Here is a 12754-nt window from a genome sequence, read left to right as displayed (position 1 = left end):
GTCCACTACAAATGGAACACACCCCCACACTGTCTCTGTGTTTCAGGCTGGTTCTCAGCAGCAGGGGGCGCTGTAACTTCAGACAACTACCTCATTTAATCACTGTGTGTGTGTGTGAGTGAGAGAGACAGTGTGCGTGTGGGTCTCAGTGTCTCTTTAAAGGTGGACTTGACTTCCTGGACTGGTCACGTGTCCCCTACTCAGTGTCTTACAGCAGGCTGTGTGTGTGTGTGTGTGTATATATAAAGTCACAGGACGTGTCCTCTCTGGTCTCTGATGAAGATGCAGTTCCCGCTGCTGCTGCTGCTGCTTCTTTTCTCTGCCACCGCGGACCTGTCGGGTACCGCGGACCTCCGGGAGACGGGGCTCAGCATCCCTGCCTCCGCCCCCCCGCTCCACCTCTGTCCACAGTCCGGAGCACCGCGCGACCTCGCGCCACCCGGTCTTGCGTCGGCCCGATCAGCCGCGGGGGAGCCCGAGGAGGCGCAGAATGTCGGTCATCACGGCGGCGGGTTCCGTGTGGTCCAGTGGGAGTGGACCTACGTCCAGACCCCGTACATCATCGCTATGTGGCTGCTGGTGGCCAGTGTAGCCAAGATCCGTGAGTGTGTGTGTGAGAGAGAGAGTTTTTAAAGATGCAGTATGTAACTTCTGTTGTTATTATTCTGCACAAACAATATAACAATGTAACGTCATGTGACTCACTGAGGGAGCGTTTTGTGTGTATACAGCAGCAGAGCAGGAAGCATTTTTTCACTTCTCAAACTTTTACACTTGTCTCACTTTACTAATGTAACTCGTCTGTCTTCACATGAAACTACATCACTTCCTGTGTGCAGCGTGGGAATGTCACCGGGTGACATGAAATCTAAACACTGTTACAGTGAAAAACAGGAACTTAATTCATTCTGTGTGAACTCAGATGACAGCTGATGACATACTGCAGCTTTAAGTCTAAACTTTTAAGAGACATGGAAGCATTTAACAACATGATCTGTGACACACACACACACACACACACACACACACACACACACACAGCTGGTGACTCACTGTTCTGCAGGACAATAACAACACATACATGCTGCTCATTAATGTGATAATGTTACACACACACACAGGGAGGAGTTACAGCAGCAGATGTGAGTCACCTGAATGAACAGACTGTGTGTGTGTGTGTGTGTGTGTGTGTGTGTGTGTGTGTGTGACTCTGTGTGTGTGACTGTCTCTGTGTGTGTCTGTATGTGCGTCTGTGACTCTGTGTGTGTGTGTGTGTGTGTGTGTGTGACTCTGTGTGTGTGTGTGTGACTGTGTGTGTGTGTTTGTGTCTCTGTCTCTGTGTGTGTGACTCTGTCTCTGTGTGTGTGACTCTGTCTCTGTGTGTGACTCTGTCTCTGTGTGTGTGACTCTGTCTCTGTGTGTGTGACTCTGTCTGTGTGTGTGTGTGGGAGGGCAGTGTTCCATTTCTCTCAGCACTTCACCACCGTGGTTCCAGAGAGTTGCATGCTGATCCTGCTGGGTCTGGTTCTGGGCGGAGTTGTGTTGGTAGCCAATAAGAAGCAACTGTATCAACTTGACCCCGCCCTCTTCTTCCTCTTCCTGCTGCCGACCATCGTGGGCGACGCCGGCTACTTCATGTCGGCCCGCCTCTTCTTTGACAACCTGGGCGCCATCCTGACGTACGCCGTGGTGGGAACGCTGTGGAACGCCTTCTGCTGCGGCTTCAGTCTGTACGCTGCCAAACTGCTGCAGGTCATAGGTCAGTCACTTAAGGTCAGAGGTCAGTCACTGAGGGTCAGCGGTCAGTCACTCAAGGTCAGAGGCCAGTCAGTCAAGGTCAGAGGTCAGTCACTGAGGGTCAGAGGTCAGCCACTGAGGGTCAGAGGTCAGCCACTGAGGGTCATAGGTCAGTCATTCAAGGTCATTGGTCAGTCAGTCACTGAGTGTCAGAGGTCAGTCACTCAAGGTCAGAGGTCAGTCACTTAAGGTCAGAGGTCAGTCACTGAGGGTCAGCGGTCAGTCACTCAAGGTCAGAGGTCAGTCACTGAGGGTCAGAGGTCAGTCATTCAAGGTCATTGGTCAGTCACTGAGTGTCAGAGGTCAGTCACTCAAGGTCAGAGGTCAGTCACTGAGGGTCAGAGGTCAGTCACTGAGGGTCAGAGGTCAGTCACTCAAGGTCAGAGGTCAGTCACTGAGGGTCATACGTCAGTCACTGATGGTCAGAGGTCAGTCACTCAAGGTCAGAGGTCAGTCACTGAGGTTCAGAAGTCAAAGGTCAGGTCAGTTGGTCCGCTGTGATGTCATCATGACACGTTAGGGTACAAAAATCTGTGTCTCTGTGTGTGTGTGTGTAGATGAGCGTGTGGAGGCTGACCTCATGGACTTCCTATTGTTTGGCGCTCTGATCTCAGCCGTTGACCCGGTGGCGGTTCTTGCCGTGTTTGAAGAAGTTCACGTCAACGACACGCTCTTCATCATCGTGTTTGGAGAATCTCTGGTGAACGACGCCGTCACCGTGGTGAGACGTTCAAACCTCACTGATTCACTCACAAGTCACACGTTCAACCCTCACTCATTCACTCACAACTCACACGTTCAAACCTCACTCATTCACTCACAACTCACACGTTCAAACCTCACTCCTTCACTCACAACTCACACGGTCAACCCTCACTCATTCACTCACAACCCACACGTTCACACCTCACTCATTCACTCACAACTCACACGTTCAAACCTCACTCATTCACACATTCAACCCTCACTCATTCATTCAAAACTCACACGTTCAACCCTCACTCATTCACTCAACTCACATGTTCAAACCTCACTCATTCACTCACAACTCACACGTTCAAACCTCACTCCTTCACTCACAACTCACACAGTCAATGAGTGAGTGAATGAGTGAGGGTCAACCCTCACTCATTCACTCACAACCCACACGTTCACACCTCACTCATGAAAGGAGCTGGGGATCAAACCCTGACCCAGTGGTTGGACGATGACCCACTGAACCAATGAGGATGAGAATCCCCCCCCCCGCAACTGCTGTGAGGGAGGAGTCAGAGTGACCCCGCCCCCCTCTGTGTCTCTGCAGGTCTTATATAAAGTGTACATTTCCTTTGTGGAGGTAGGGGTGGAGAACGTGGAGACAGCAGACTACTTCAAAGGCGTGGGTGAGTCTTCAGAGACTTGTGATCCTCATGGCTGTGATTGACACCTCAGGTTCTCACCATGCTCCTCCCCCTCTCAGCCTCCTTCTTCATCGTCAGCATCGGTGGGACTCTGGTGGGTGTGGTCTTCGCCGTCATCCTGGGCTTCATCACTCGCTTCACTAAGAAGGTCCGTATCATCGAGCCACTCTTCGTCTTCCTGCTCGTCTACCTGGCGTACCTGACCGCCGAGCTCTTCTCGCTGTCCGCCATTTTGTCGTAAGTCAAACCAACCATGTGACCAGGACGGGCAACAGACAACACGGTGGTGGGCAGAGTCCAAAGTGAACATGCAAAGGAACTCCACTAAAAACTAATTTCACCTGAACACAACAAGAAACAAAACCAGATTCATCACATGACTTTAATAACATGACACTGAGTTACAGTGAGTTACACAGCGACCCACCAGTGTTACACTGAGTTACACTGAGTTACAGTGCGACACACCAGTGTTACACTGAGTTACACTGAGTTACAGTGCGACACACCAGTGTTGCACTGAGTTACACTGAGTTACAGTGAGTTACAGTGCGACACACCAGTGTTACACTGAGTTACACTGAGTTACAGTGTGACACACCAGTGTTACACTGAGTTACAGTGCGACACACCAGTGTTGCACTGAGTTACACTGAGTTACAGTGAGTTACAGTGCGACACACCAGTGTTGCACTGAGTTACACTGAGTTACAGTGAGTTACAGTGCGACACACCAGTGTTACACTGAGTTACACTGAGTTACAGTGCGACACACCAGTGTTGCACTGAGTTACACTGAGTTACAGTGAGTTACAGTGCGACACACCAGTGTTACACTGAGTTACACTGAGTTACAGTGCGACACACCAGTGTTACACTGAGTTACACTGAGTTACACTGAGTTACAGTGCGACACACCAGTGTTGCACTGAGTTACACTGAGTTACACTGCGACACACCAGTGTTGCACTGAGTTACACTGAGTTACAGTGCGACACACCAGTGTTGCACTGAGTTACACTGAGTTACACTGAGTTACAGTGCGACACACCAGTGTTGCACTGAGTTACACTGAGTTACAGTGCGACACACCAGTGTTACACTGAGTTACACTGAGTTACAGTGCGACACACCAGTGTTACACTGAGTTACAGTGCGACACACCAGTGTTACACTGAGTTACACTGAGTTACACTGAGTTACAGTGCGACACACCAGTGTTACACTGAGTTACACTGAGTTACAGTGCGACACACCAGTGTTACACTGAGTTACAGTGTTATTTTTGTCTTCTTCTCTTCACCCTAACGTCAGCAGAACTTTTGTCCCAGATAAATGTTGTGGATCAGTGCAGGTGTTTTTCTGGTGATGATTTATCTTAAAACTATTGTTAGGCAGAGAAAAGTCATCATTTATTCTGACTCACTAACATCTACAGCTTCTTAAAGAGCGGCTTAGACATAATTTCACTGTTATTATTTATAATTAGCATTATTTGAAGAAGACCCAGGTTCGAGCCCCGGTTGGAACAAGGGCCTTTCTGCATGGAGTTTGCATGTTCTCCCCGTGTGTGCGTGGGTTCTCTCCGGGTTCTCCGGCTTCCTCCCACAGTCCAAAAACATGCAATGTGGGGATTAGGTAAATTGAACACTCTAAATTGACCATAGGAGTGAGTGTGAGAGTGAATGGTTGTTTGTCTCTATCTGTGTGTGTGTGTGTGGCCCTGCGATGGACTGGCGAACTGTCCAGGGTGTGACCCCGCCTATCGCCCGATGTAGCTGAGATTGGCACAGCACCCCCCCGCGACCCTCTGGTGGAGGATAAAGCGGTAGATGATGATGATGATTTGATTAAATTCTCTATAGGTGCATTTTAAATGATACTTTTCTATTAATGAATTTAATTTCATTAAATGCCTATTTTCATTCAGATCATATTTGGTTTTGTTCAGGTGGAGACAGGAAGTCATGTGTCACTACACAAAGTGATGTCGATCTTCTTTTTTTGAAATATGTTTATTATTTTTCAAAAGACAGATAAACAAAAAAGGAAAGAAGAAGAAAAAAAGCAGCTAACATTCAGAACATGATGGTATCAGTCCGTGGTCACAGGTAGATAATAAAGCCAAGTAACCCTCAGTGAAAGAATAATACATATTAAGTCTTAAGGTAGCTCAGCACAGGGTCCCATCTTTTATCAGTCTTGGTTGCAAAGCCTCAATCTCTCAGGATGTGTGTTGGTTTTTCTCTCGTCACGTCACTCATCATATGTCAGCACAAAGTCCATTTTACAATTATGTAAATTCAGTCACCATCCCAAATTGGATAGCTTTCTTTTCATACTTGTTGGTAGAAGGTAAAACACGTTACAAGCAGGTGGTGTAGCAGACTTTTTCCAAAAGCCTCAGAAAAACAATGAAAAATGCTTTTCCAGTATGAGTGTGGTTTTAAATTGTGTAACATTGTGTCTCACGTTAACTGAACGTTGTGTACATTGAGTAGACATTCCTCCCCGTTCTCGTCATTCTACTCTATATTCAAACCTCCGTACTCAGCAGAGCGCTCTCATGAAGGATTGGATAAAAAAGGGAAACCGCCCACATGAGGCTGGCTCAGATTTATTCCTCGAGAATATCATGTTTCTTCAGAACTTCAAATTTTAGTATCTGTAGATACTTTTTTCCTGAAAAAAACTTGCAGATATTATTAATTATTATTATAAATGGTTCATTATTTCCCCGTATGGTTCAGGCCAGGTATCAAAGCAGTATTTGGACTGGAGGATCAGTGTATGAATACATGCATTTCATTCATGTATTCATACAGTGCCATTCATTTCAAAGCTGTTACTGTGATACAACTGTTGAGCAGTGCTAGCAAAGCTGTGATCGTTGTATACACAGCTGCAGGGCAACAATATATGATGAAGGGCAAGTATAGACAGTAACACAAAGCCTCCATTATTTTCATTTAAAGATACAATATGTAACATTTCTGCATAAAAACTGAAAACAATGAGACAAATGTTTTATTTTCTTTGTCTTTTAAAGACAGTGATGCAGGAAATGTTGACCTGTGGTTGACCTCTGGTTGACCTGTGGTTTAAACAACTCTTTAAAGTTATTGTTTTATTGGCAGAAATGACATAGTGTGTGTTTATTTTTGAGCAGGAACTTTTGTTGTTGTTTACATTAATTTGTGTAAATAACAAACAGGAAACACTTTGTATTCTTTCACTTTGTTTTTCTGTTTCCTCTCTCTGCTCAGAATGACCTTCTGTGGCATCGGAGCCAACAAATACGTGGAGGCCAACATTTCGCAGAAGTCTCGGACGACGGTGAAGTACACGATGAAGACGCTGGCGAGCATCGCAGAAACCATCATCTTCATCTTCCTCGGCATCTCCGCCGTCGACAAGTCCAAGTGGGCGTGGGACACGGGCCTGGTGTCCTGCACCCTCGTCTTCATCTTTGTCTTCAGAGCTGTGGGTCAGTCCTGACCATGTGACCATCATCACCTGTAGGTGGCGCTCATGTCACACTGATCTTCAGTGACCTCTCTCCTGCAGGTGTGATTGGTCAGACCTGGGTTCTGAACCGCTTCCGGCTCATCCCATTGGACAAGATTGACCAGGTGGTGATGTCGTATGGTGGTCTGCGGGGGGCGGTGGCATTTGCTCTGGTGGTGCTGCTGGATGGCGAGCAGGTCAAAGCCAAAGATTACTTTGTGGCAACAACCATTGTGGTGGTCTTCTTCACGGTGATGTTCCAGGTGAGAGCCACGCCTTCTATATATATACGTATATATATATATATATATATATATGTATACATATATATATATATATGTACATATGTGTATATATATATGTATAAAGTATATATATAGTATATATAATTTTATTTATATATATATATATATATAAAGGTATATGTATATTTATATATATGAATGTGTATATACTGTATATAAATGTATTTATGTATATACACACATATATGTATATGTATATATGTGTGTATTTATATATAAATACATATATACATTTATATGTATATATAAATGAATATATTCATTTATATATGTAAATTATATACATATATACATATATACAGTATATATATATATATACTGTACATATGTATAAATTTGGCGGGTTTTGAAGTAAGCTATGACCACTGCATTAACACCACAGATCTATCATGTTTCTGATCTCATTCGTGTGCACTTTTCACGGCGATCATTTGGCGAAAAGAAGGAAATTATTTCAAGAGGAAGACCTACACCGAAGAGGTACATCATTTACGGTAGTTCGAGTGTTAATGATAAATTTATAACATTTTTTAGAAGTGGTGAGGACAAAACTGTTGATCATAAATAGTGCCGTGGACGTGTTCCCCGCGTAGCTGACGCCTATGCTTATGTGGAAGCTTGTCAGGGCCTTTTTACTGATATATACTGTAAATATATATGATGTGTGATTGTCGTGAGACAAAATCACCTTTTAGTAACGCAGCTCGTAAAAGATTTAATTACTGTTTTCGCAATTGTAATCCCTTACTTTACTTGTTACTTTAGAAAAGTCATCAGATTACAGTATCGCGTTACTGCCCATCATCAGCATCATCATGGAAAGTGGAAAGGGAACTGCTCCTAGTTCTAGGATGGGTCAAATGCAGAGAAATCATTTCCCCAAGGGGATTAATAAAGTATAGGATTTAAAGATTTAGATCAGTGATTGTGTGTGAAAGTGTCATGTCAGCGTCATTGTGTTCTCTGATTGGTTCATTTCCTCGTCAGGGTCTGACAATCAAACCTCTTGTGAAGTGGCTGAAGGTTCCTCGTTCCTCGAGCAGGAAGCCAACCATCAATGAGGAGATCCATGAGAGGGTGAGGGCTCCTCCTCCTCCTCCTCCTCAGTGGAGGAGTATGTTGTGTGTATAGTAGATGATGAAGAGAATAGGTCACAGCACTGTTGAATTTATAATCCATATGATTTATAATCCATATTATCAAACAGAGAGACTAAACTATGATCTGAGGTCATGAGAAGGTCATGGTAACTTTGTGTGTGTGTGTGTGTGTGTGTGTGGGGTCAGGCCTTTGACCACATCCTCACAGCAGTAGAAGACATCGCAGGACTGCAGGGTTACCACCACTGGAGAGACAAGTGAGTCTGCTGATGATGTCATCATGGACATGATGACATGATGCTAACATCACCTGTGTGTGTGTGTGTGTGTGTTCAGGTGGGAGCAGTTTGATAAGAACTACCTGAGTAAACTGCTGCTCAGAAAGTCTGTGTACAGGAAGAGTGAACTGTGGGAGGCCTATCAGAAGATCAACATCAGAGATGCCATCAGTGTCATTGACCAGGTGAGAAACACCAGTGGTTCAGTCCATAAGCAGGTGAGACACACCAGTGGTTCAGTCCATCAGCAGGTGAGACAGGAATGGTTCATTCCATCAGCAGGTGAGACAGGAATGGTTTAGTCCATCAGCAGGTGAGACGGGAATGGTTCAGTCCATCAGCAGGTGAGACAGGAATGGTTCAGTCCATCAGCAGTTGTGTTCATGTTCAGTCACCTTATAATCATTAGTTTCAGAAGTTCAAAAAGTGTGTGTGTGTGTGTGTGTGTGTGTAGGGTGGAAACGTCCTGACCTCAGCTCGCCTCTCTCTTCCTTCGATGGCGAGCAGAGCTTCTTTCCCTGAGTTCACCAACGTCACCAACTACCTGTGAGTCACATGACATGACGTGTTGTTGACGTGTTGTTGATGTGATGTTGACGTGATTTTGATGTCATTTTGACGTGATGTTGACGTGTTGTTGACGTGATGTTGATGTGATGTTGACGTGTTGTTGATGTGATGTTGACGTGTTGTTGACGTGATGTTGATATGTTGTTGACGTGTTGTTAATGTGATGTTGACGTGTTGTTGACGTGTTGTTAACGTGTTGATGTGTTGTTAACGTGTTGTTGACGTGTTAGGCGTGAGAACGGCAGTGGTGTGTGTCTGGATCTGCAGGTGATCGATAATGTCCCCGGAGCCAAAGTAGAGGAAGACACAGAGACTCATCACGTCCTCGCAGAGAATCTCTACAAACCCAGGAGACGGGTAACACACGCACAAACTCACACACGCACACACACATGCACATAGTACGCACTTTTAGAGGTCTGTTTAATGTCTCTCCTCTCTCCTGTTGTTGCGTCTCCTCTGTGTCTCTTCTGCGTCTTTTCTGCGTCTCCTCTGCGTCTCCTCTGTGTCTCTTCTGCATCTCTTCTGCGTCTCCTCTGCGTCTCTTCTGCGTCCAGTATCAATCCCACTACAGTCGTCACTTCATGTCTCTGGGGGAGAAGGAGCGTCAGGACCGTGAGGTTTTCCAGAGGAACATGAAGAGTCGAATGGAGACTTTCAAGTCCACTCGTTACAAAAGACACAAGAAGGAGCGAAGTCTCAAGAAGGTGAGACACGCCCACTACACAATGTCACCATGGTTACCACTTGCTCGTCATAAAACAGGACCAAACTCATTTTTAAATGTGTCTTTCTGTCGTTGTCATGATGACAAACGTGAACCGTTTATTCTTCTGACCTCAGCGTCAAGGACCCGACACCAAAGAGGACAGAGACAAACCCAGACGTAACGTCAGCTGGCAAGACACAGGTAAGACACGTCACATGACCTCATCTGAATGTCATCAGCCTGTTGAGTTGACCTGTTTAGTTGACCTGTTCAGTTGACCTGTTCAGTTGACCTGTTGAGACCTGTTGACCCTTTTGAGTTGACATATTGAGTTGACCTGTTGACCTGTTGAGTTGACCTGTTGAGTTGACCTGTTGACATATTGAGTTGACCTGTTGACCCATTTGAGTTGACCTATTGACATGTTGAGTTGACCTGTTGAGGTGACCTGTTGACCTGTTGAGTTGACTTGTTGAGTTGACCTGTTAACCTTTTGAGTTGACCTGTTGAGTTGACCTGTTGACCTTTTCAGTTGACCTGTTGAGTTGACCTGTTGACCATTTTGACTTGACCTGTTGACATGTTGAGTTGACCTGTTGAGGTGACCTGTTGACCTGTTGAGTTGACCTGTTGAGTTGACCTTTTGACCTGTTGAGTTGACCCTTAGACCTATTGAGTTGACATCAAGGATCAAGGATAGGTTTATTGCCATATAGTGTAAAACACAATAGGAATTTTTTGCAGCTAGTCATGAGTGACATGTTGAGTTGACCTGTGTTCAGATCAAGTGTTTGTTTCCGTGGAGTCAGACGAGGAGAAAGATGAACACTCAGATGCAGAGAAGGAGGAAGATGTCGGGATTACCTTCGTAGCTCGCAAAACTGAAACACCGAAACCACGACCAAAGTCAGGTATTGACAGGCTGCAGGGATTTGATCGATTGATTGATACTGTTCTAACTGTCTCTTCCCTCAGTACCACCTGCTGTGGGGGACAGTCACAGTCCGACAGCTGCTCCCCCTTCACTTACCACTGGGGGCAGTCTCTTACCGTGGAAGGGCAGCGTGAGCTCACCACCGCCTTGCGTGTCTGTTGAGGCCACAAAGATCATCCCTGTGGACCTGCAGCAGGCCTGGAACCAGAGCATCTCCTCTCTGGAGAGCGTCTCTTCTCCTCCCGCCCACACAGAGCCCGTCCACCCTCGGGTGTCCGCCCTCTCAAGACTGGGAGTACCACGCCCAGTTTCCTACTCACCGCCGGGCAGCGTAGGAGGCTGCACCTCTTCCATCGGATCACAGGTGGTTCAGAGCTCCCTCTGTTTCCCAGAGAAGAAGAAAGAGGAGGAGATGGAGGAGGAGCAAGAGAAGGAAGAAGAGGCTGAGCTTCAGCCTCTTCTGGCACCTCCCACCTCCCCGACGAAACCGCCACCTCCTCCAGGCTCCGCCCCCAGCTCAGGGAAGAGGAGGAAACCGTCAGTCTACCTGAGGAGTCTGGTGACAACGCCCTCCACTGGCAGCAATGAATCACACAGCCGAGGTCCCACTCAGCTGTAGAACCCAGGCGAGAGCCAGAGACCATCATCCATGTTCCTGGGTTTAATTCTGAAGTTAATCATCCATGTTTCTGTGTTTAATCCTGGGGTGAATCATCCATGTTCCTTTGTTTAATCCTGGGGTGAATTATCCATGTTCCTTTGTTTAATCCTGAATGTAATCATCCATGTTCCTGGGTTTAATCCTGAGGTTAATCATCCATGTTCCTTTGTTTAATCCTGGGGTGAATTATCCATGTTCCTTTGTTTAATCCTGGGGTGAATTATCCATGTTCCTTTGTTTAATCCTGGGGTGAATCATCCATGTTCCTTTGTTTAATCCTGGGGTGAATTATCCATGTTCCTTTGTTTAATCCTGAATGTAATCATCCATGTTCCTGGGTTTAATCCTGAGGTTAATCATCCATGTTCCAGATTCTTTATGTTATAAAACTCTACACAGTTTGATGACTTATACTCACTGAGGGACGTGTCCTCTTCTCTGAACCAACTCCTCCTCTCTGTGACAGTGAGCTGAGCTGGTGTGCGTTGACTCATCTTCACGCCTCAGGCAAATGACACGTTATTGTCAAGTGTCAGTGTGATGTCATCATGTTTGTCACTTCCTGTATTTGTATTTGCTGTTAAAATTATAGTTCCTATTGTTGTTACTGTTGTTACTAATGTTATTGTTTTTATTATTGTTATTGTTGTTACTGTTGTTATTGTTGTTACTGTTGTTATTACTGTTATTATTGTTGTTACTGTTGGTATTGTTGTTATTATTGTTGTTGTTGTTACTGTTGTTATTGTTGTTACTGTTGTTGTTGTTACTGTTATTATTGTTGTTACTGTTGTTATTATTGTTGTTGTTGTTGCTGTTATTACTGTTGTTATTGTTGTTGTTACTGTTATTTTTGTTGTTATTGTTGTTACCGTTGTTATTGTTATTGTTATTATTGTTACTGTTGTTAGTGTTGTTGTTGTTACTGTTGTTATTGTTGTTACTGTTGTTGTTGTTACTGTTATTATTGTTGTTACTGTTGTTATTATTGTTGTTGTTGTTGTTATTACTGTTGTTACTGTTATTTTTGTTGTTATTGTTGTTACCGTTGTTATTGTTATTGTTATTATTGTTACTGTTGTTAGTGTTGTTGTTATTGTTGTTACTGTTGTTACTGTTGCTGCTTCTTCTTTGTAGGTTGTTAGTGATGATCAGACAAATGCTGCCTCATATTGATTTTACTGGATGTCACATGTAGAAACTATGCTTTAAAGGAGTCCACTCCTAAGTGTACAGCACCACCTGCCGACTGACAGAAGCAGTGCATTAAAGTTCATATGAATCAAATCACATTGACTGTTGAGTTGACTGTGATCGTGTTCACACTCGTGTTCACATCTGTGTTCACACCCGTGTTTATATCAGGACTCTGATCATTTTAATGTCAGATGTAAAGGGAACCACTGATTCATGTGATCATGTGACCAAACGCCATCAGCAGCTGATGAATTTGTCTCTCAGGTGTAAAAGGCAGGAAGATAGTGTGAACATTT

At 44.9% G+C, this 12754-nt stretch overlaps 1 protein-coding gene across 2 annotated transcripts; it reads left to right on the top strand.

Moving 5' to 3' along the window:
* The first annotated feature begins 122 nt into the window (after positions 1 to 122).
* Positions 123 to 12548, top strand: slc9a5 (solute carrier family 9 member A5). Of its 2 annotated transcripts, XM_058630135.1 has the most exons (16): positions 129 to 601; positions 1457 to 1759; positions 2355 to 2518; positions 3101 to 3179; positions 3257 to 3434; positions 6464 to 6684; positions 6765 to 6967; positions 7997 to 8086; positions 8296 to 8366; positions 8446 to 8572; positions 8842 to 8933; positions 9188 to 9314; positions 9515 to 9664; positions 9801 to 9867; positions 10449 to 10577; positions 10642 to 12548. In XM_058630135.1, exons 1-16 carry the CDS (start codon positions 277 to 279, stop codon positions 11217 to 11219), a joined length of 2904 nt encoding a protein of 967 aa, XP_058486118.1. In that variant the 5' UTR covers positions 129 to 276; the 3' UTR covers positions 11220 to 12548. The 2 variants fall into 2 exon arrangements, with proteins under 2 accessions (XP_058486119.1, XP_058486118.1); XM_058630136.1 differs by lacking the exon at positions 10449 to 10577 and having other exon boundaries at positions 123 to 601.
* Positions 12549 to 12754: the final 206 nt, after the last annotated feature.

This window comes from Solea solea, chromosome 5, assembly GCF_958295425.1.
Source record: "Solea solea chromosome 5, fSolSol10.1, whole genome shotgun sequence".
Taxonomy (NCBI): domain Eukaryota; kingdom Metazoa; phylum Chordata; class Actinopteri; order Pleuronectiformes; family Soleidae; genus Solea; species Solea solea.
The sequence above is the reverse complement of the archived record's forward strand: the minus strand, read 5'-3'. Positions and strand labels throughout refer to the sequence as shown.

Coding starts and splice junctions, on each gene's coding strand:
- slc9a5 (XM_058630135.1), top strand. CDS start 277: ATGAAGATGCAGTTCCCGCTGCTGCTGCTGCTGCTTCTTTTCTCTGCC. Junction 2,519..3,100: donor TGAACGACGCCGTCACCGTG/GTGAGACGTTCA, acceptor GTGTCTCTGCAG/GTCTTATATAAAGTGTACAT. Junction 3,435..6,463: donor TCGCTGTCCGCCATTTTGTC/GTAAGTCAAACC, acceptor CTCTCTGCTCAG/AATGACCTTCTGTGGCATCG.